The following is a 6,897-nucleotide window of genomic DNA, read 5'->3' on the forward strand; positions in this document are numbered from 1 at the left end:
TCTGTATAAATACTGAATCTGGAAGAATCTGGAAGAAAGGAAGGTGAAGTTACTCATTAAGAGTTTGTGCATCCAAAAGGTAACATCTCTTTTATTCTCAAATGTTTTAACAGTGATGTGAGAACACTTTTATTTAAAATACTTTATATAGATGAAAAAGTATTTACTGCTTCGGTTTGTGTATTTTCTAACGGTTTGTCTTCTTTAGTTTGTCTCAGGATGATCAGGCTGCTCCAGTTATTGTGTCTTGCTGGCGTCCTTCTACAGTGTGAAGGTCAGCTTACGGGTCTCCAAGCATGCCTTACGAGCCCTACGTACAGACCGGCAGGTCAGTGGTTATATTACTCTTTCTGTATATATGCAGTGCAGAAATCTTATTGGTGATGATTTTGATGATAATTTGTCTTGTTGTCCAGTAAATATTATCTAAATATACGTTAACAATGCCTAAAAGTTTAATTGAGAAGCAAAAATGCATGATATAAAGATGTTTCAGACCATATACAGTACCTGTCAAAAGTTTAGAAACATTATACATTTTTAACTTTGTGAAATATTCTTCCAATTTAAAATAATTGTTTTTCTATTTTAATACATTTTAAAGTGTAATTTATTCCTGTGATGGTAAAGCTGAATTTTCAGCATCATTACTCCAGTCTTCAGTGTCACATGAAATCATTCTAATATGCTGATTTGCTGCTTTCTTCTTATTATTATTAATATTAATAATTAATAATATAATAAGCATCTTTTGCAGCGATTTTTGTGTGAGCATATCAGTGAACACCCCTGACCACTCGGTGAGTTTCACGTCTTTGTAAACGAAAGTTTAATGTGTTTTAGGAAGGATTGTTCCAGTGCACATATGCAGCCATTCTGTAGGTGGGGGGGGAAGCGAAAGAAACCTAAAATTCTCGGGACAGCAGCATGTGTCCAAATTTTAATCTTAACCGTTCTATTTCATCAGAAACGATCTGTAAACAGGGCTTTAGTGTAAAATATCGAACTTGTCCTTTAATGTTTCCAATATTTTGACAGGTACTATATATCTTGAGTTAACTTTATTCTTACTCCACTAGCAAATAAAAAAAAAAATTATCATAAAAACAAAACAAAAAAACAGCTGGTAAGGTAGAAAAAAAGAAAGTTATAAATAAAAGCTAAAAATGTCTTGTTTTAGAAGAATATTCTTATTTTTTTTATCTTCCAAAATTAAAATGATCTTAGACAATTATACTTCTCAAATACATGTAACTTGTTTTAAGGATACTTTGATATTTTTACTAGAAAACAAAATGATTTTGTAGAAAATGAATACAGAATCGAGACAGAATCTTGAGTAACAGAATATATATATTTTTAAATCTTTCAGAAAACAGTGATATAACAGTGACATGTGGAACCGATCAGATGTTTTTAAAAGTTGTCCTGTGTCCGATGTATTATGGGGGATACAACGAATCTCTAATGGCCCTCAATGCTAAGTTTAACATCCCAGCCTGCCGTGGAGTAGCAGACTGGACTGTCAGTCCTCCCGTCTTGATGTTCAACTTCTCAATCTCTCAGGATGCCCTCACCCTTTGTGGCAACAATATGAACGTAAAAGAGCTTTTTCACTTTAAAGCAATACATTTTTTAAATTTGAATGGCACAGATTTCTAAAATGTGTGTGGCATGTTTGTTGGTTAGATTACAAGTCAAGTGGGCTCAGGATTATTCGCAGAGTTCTCCAATGTCCAGTCTGTTAATATCTCTGGATTAATCAATTCCTGGGATCCCAGCATTAGCGCAATCACTTACAGGCAACAACTGATGTACCAGTTTTCGTGTCTGTATCCGCTCCAGTATTTAATCAACAACACCGAGCTCAGCGTGTGAGTATATATATTGCAAGAAACTGTTTCTATGTTGAAGTTTCTGTGCTGTAACTTTCAAGACAAAAGCATGTCTTCATGCCAACAGGTCAGGAGTGAGTCTAGCTGTAAAGGACAACAACGGCACCTTCATCAGTACTCTAAGCATGAGTCTTTTCAGTGTAAGGATCTTTTCATTAAATGACATTTACACTTGAGTCAGTAAATGCAACTTTCTTGACATCTCCCTTTCTTTCGGATATTAGAATGTCAACTATAGTAGCAAACTCCAGATACCAGGATCTGGGTTGATGTTAAAAACTCGCATATATGTGAAGGTCAAGGCAACAAATCTCACAAACAAGTAAGAATGCAATCCAGTGTTATTTTAGAATTATTTATATACCATTATTGTATTTAGGCTACTATTTATCCATATTTTTAATTAGCTTTTTTTAATTTCAGTTCAAAGTTATTTTTATTTTTTTTGTGATTGTCATATATATATATATATATATATATATATATATATTTTTTTTTTTTTTTCAGTTTTAATATTAGCTAATAACTATTTACAGTTTTAGTTTTAAAAAAAAAAACTTTAACTTATTCACTTATTCAATGTTATTCAACATTTTACATTTTTGTTTGAGGTTTTTAAGTTTAAGTGTTTCACCTAATATTTATATTTGATTTTATTTCAGCTTTATTTCACTTAACATTTATATCAATAGTCTTAGTCTTTACAATGACAGCACAGTAACTCTTGAATGTATGAATCTGAAAATTAACACTGCTGATTATACCTTTACAGATCAATGTAATTCTCTGTCTTATTGTGTATTGTAAGGTTCAATGTGTTGCTGGACCGTTGCTATGCCACAACAAGCCCGTATCCAGTCAGCAGCACCTCCTATGATCTTTTTGTTGGGTGAGTCATTTATTAAAAGAAGAGAGCGGTTAAGAAGACAGTTCTCTTGTAAGAACCACATCTATTGTTGTTTATAGGTGTACTCGTGATCCCCAGACAGTAATCGACTTAAATGGGATATCCCAAGAAGGTCGCTTCTCTTTTGAGGCTTTCCGCTTTGTGGAACATAAGAACCTGACCATCTCCACTTTCTACCTGCATTGTGTTACCCGACTCTGTGAGAACTCCACTTGTGCCGCCGTGACTCCGGTAATTAATCACGCATTTATGATGCCATAATGTCATTTATTAATAATTTTATTTTATTGTATTTTTTTTTTATTTAGATTTTGTTTGGTTCGACTGTGTTTATGGTTGTGTGTGGATATTATCAGACCTTTTTATATGTGTGTTTTATAGAAATGCGTAAGGAAGAGAGAAGTGAGAGCAGTAGACTCTACAGAGAACACCTCTGGTGATGTAGCCACTGTCACATCAGGACCAATCACAACCAAAGTTGACAACGGTACAAAGAATCATCCTATATTTATACATTTATATTTGTGACCCTGGACCACAAAACCAATCACATGGGTCATGTTTCTGAAATTGAGATTTATACATCACCTGAAAGCTGAATAAATAAGCCTTCCATTGATGTATGGTTTGTTAGGATAGGACAATATTTGGCCGAGATACAACTATTTGAAAATCTGGAATCTGAGGGTGCAAAAAAATCGAAACATTGAGAAAATCACCTTTAAAGTTGTCCATTTATGTTCGCGATTGTGCAGCATTCACTCACAAAAATAAACGTTTTATATATTTATGGTAGGAAATTTACAAAATATCTTCATGGAACATGATCTTTACTTAATTTCCTAATGATTTTTGGCATAAAAGAAAAATCGATAATTTTGACCCATACAATGTATTGTTGGCTTTTGCCACAAATATACCCGTGCGACTTGTGACTGGTTTTGTGATCCAGGGTCACATATATCTAAAGTTACTGATTTTAAACAATAAAACAATTCTCTGTTATTTTTCCAGCAGGTGGCCTTATGCCCGCTAGATGTAAGAATTCTCTTTACCAACACTTCATTTTAATAAACACAATACCTTATCTAAATAGTTACATTTCTTAATGTTTCATTATGATGATGTGATTTGATGTTGATTTTCCCCCCTAATATACCTAGTGACCTCATCAGCATCCATCCCTCAACTGACGAATGTTGGCATAGCCACTGGTTTGCTGAGCTTCTTTCTGCTTGACTGGTTCTCTACATCAATACTTGCATGATGATCTACATCAGGATTTGGGAATTCCTTGCCTCTTGATTGAACACAACAGTCTTAGAAGATATCTCACATGATGCAAAAATGTGAGAAAATATATGTCAGTTATCAACACCTCTATTTTTCAATTTGATAGATAGAATATTGTTTAGTAATTCTGACCTTTGTTGTCCTATGTTTTATGATCTTCAATGAGAACAAGGAAAAAGAGAAAAGAAACTTATTCAGTGTGTAGTATACAAAATGCCTTTTTAAATTGAAAAGTCTATAATGCATGCAATGCCGTTCTTGGGGAAAATAACCTATATATGCACTATGTATGTAATAATTTAACATTTAAACTTGAATAAAAGTGTTAGAAACTGTCTTTGTCCCTGGTATTTTCACTCATCCAGGTCATCATATCATGTTAGGATTTCTTTCACTAGCAGCTTAATGTTTCATTTCAATTAAAATATTTGCTCACATAATATTAAATACAGGTTGAAGTACTAAATAGTAAATGGCCTCAAAGCGTGTAATATTTTAAGACCACCACAATATAAACATAATATGACTGAAACCTGTTACCGCTTCTGTAATGTTTTATTAATATGTTAGTTAAATAAGCTAATATATATATATATATATATATATATATATATATATATTTAGTTTCCTCCAGACCAAGAAAAAATAGGAGAACTCATTTATAATAGGAAATATCGAGAAACCATCTTATTAAATCGAGAAAGCAAGACAATAATGCATGGCCTCTTAAGGCTTCCGTATTATTAGCTATAAGTTAGACGAAATAATGCAAGTTCACGTGACGTGAGAATATGAATTTGCCAAGAAAACAATTTCTGAGCCAGAGATTATTACATACATATATGCATATACCATCATAGGCGATACAGGTAGGCTATGTTTTTCGATAAACTGTATCCATCTAATAAGAACAATTTATAGGCCTACCTGTACCCTATGAGTAGTTTAAGATCGAAATGAGAGACTGATTTTTTTTTTTTTTGTTAGTTTATAATTTATTGTTAAATTGTTAGTCTAATAAATAAATTCTTTGAATCCTGAAACCCAAAACTGTAAAGAGGCACTAGACGCAAACAAACAACTCCACTAAATGCAAACTGAGTGTGGCCTTCTGTAAAAAACAGGCACATTCAATAACACAAAACATTCCTTTTTACTTCAGTTTTGTTAATTAATGACTACATTTATATTATGACGTTTTACCTTTCAAACCTAACAGGGAAAATGTTTCTTTAACAAACAGCACATTTGTCTTATATAATATGAACAATGTTTATGTAAGTAGGCTATACTTTATTACTCTAATTATGATTACTATATACTAATCTGTAATATTTTAATATGATTTTTTTTGTAAATCTTACAAAAATACACGGTAGCAAACCAACCCCATTCACACCCCTTTCTTTCTTAAAAGGATAGTTCACCCAAAAATGAAAAATCTGTTATCATTTACTCTCCCTCATGTTGTTCCAAACCTGTATGAGTGCTGAACACAAAAGAAGATATTTCGAAGAATGTTGGTAACAAAACAGTTGATGGACCCCATTGACCCATAGTTTTTGTTTTGTTTTTTTCACTATGGAAGTAAATGGCTACCCTCAACTGTTTGGTAACCAACTTTCTTTAATTTTTTTTTTTTTTTTTTTTAGTCCAACAGAAGAAAGAAACTCATACAGGTTTGGAAACAACTTGAGGGTGAGTAAATGATTACATAATTTTCATTTTTTGATGAACTATCCCTTTAAAAGGTGCCATACAGCCAACGTCTTATCGTATTATTACAGGCATCCAAATATTAAATTAACTGCTTAATCGACTTTCAGTATCTTGATATCAAGTTCAACGAATGTGGGTCAAGAGGGCAAACATTCAGATGTCACACTTTTGCATATCTTTTGATGCAATCTGTGAATTTCAGCACATAATAACATTCTCTCCCACGGGTACATGTTGTTCTTTGCACTTTCTGAAAGACTGTGGGGAGCTTGATGCAGTTTATCTAGTCCTTTGAGACAGGAAAGAGTGATAGACAGCTCTGCTCCTCTCTTCAGTCTCACCAGAGCCTTTGTTCTGTGAGCATGACCCTGTCTCACCACCTCCTTTCTGAGGCTCTTTGCACCAGATTTCAATAGTGGTGTATTGTATTTGCATGCATTGTCAGAATTCTATAGTTATGTAATACAAGTGCAATTCAGTACTCCCTCTATGCTGTTTAATTGGTTTGATATGTTTTAAACTAGCCGTTCGTTTGAATGATTGAGAATACGATGTTGTGGTTTATGTACTTAATATAATGGCATATTATTTATTAGTACATGCACATTGCAAGTATGCATGTGAGAAACCGCGCTCTCCTCACTAGGTGGTGCTATGGATCAGAAGTTTCATATTGTTCCTGACTAAATTGCTTAGGCTCAAGGGGTCATGGTAGCCTTTTAAACAGCCATTTATTCTGACTAAATAAATGTTCATGTGGTGCCATTAGCCAGTCAACATTACTCAACATACATTAGTCAACATACTGTCATGAATGTGGATTTATGGTTCAGTCGATTAGCTTAAAAGCAATTGTGTCCGGAATTGAGCCATGAACAAAGGCAACAGATTTTAATATTGCATGCTTGTAGGGAGTCTCACTTTCTTAGCTAGTCCGATGTAGTTGTGGGTCATCCAGATATTCCGTGCATGTAGAAGTGATTTACATATGTAATTGCATAAGTCATAGGGCACCATTTGTAACCATATACAAATACCTTTGATATATCAAGAAAAAATAACAACTTCTGCATTGTAAACAGT

General features: G+C 33.4%; 1 protein-coding gene across 2 annotated transcripts; it reads left to right on the forward strand.

Annotated features, from left to right (window-relative positions):
* On the forward strand, window positions 1-4,430 carry LOC307166762 (zona pellucida-like domain-containing protein 1). Of its 2 annotated transcripts, none has more exons than XM_079885398.1 (11): window positions 1-79; window positions 209-328; window positions 1,373-1,599; window positions 1,690-1,874; window positions 1,963-2,035; window positions 2,120-2,217; window positions 2,704-2,784; window positions 2,862-3,033; window positions 3,184-3,289; window positions 3,817-3,840; window positions 3,966-4,430. In XM_079885398.1, the coding sequence occupies exons 2-11, from the start codon at window positions 220-222 to the stop codon at window positions 4,067-4,069; spliced, it is 1,179 nt and encodes a 392-aa protein (XP_079741524.1). In that variant the 5' UTR covers window positions 1-79; window positions 209-219; the 3' UTR covers window positions 4,070-4,430. The 2 variants fall into 2 exon arrangements, with proteins under 2 accessions (XP_079741524.1, XP_079741525.1); XM_079885399.1 differs by having other exon boundaries at window positions 3,820-3,840; window positions 3,966-4,152.
* Window positions 4,431-6,897: the final 2,467 nt, after the last annotated feature.

This window comes from Squalius cephalus (genome assembly GCF_949319135.1).
Source record: "Squalius cephalus genome assembly, chromosome: 11".
Taxonomy (NCBI): domain Eukaryota; kingdom Metazoa; phylum Chordata; class Actinopteri; order Cypriniformes; family Leuciscidae; genus Squalius; species Squalius cephalus.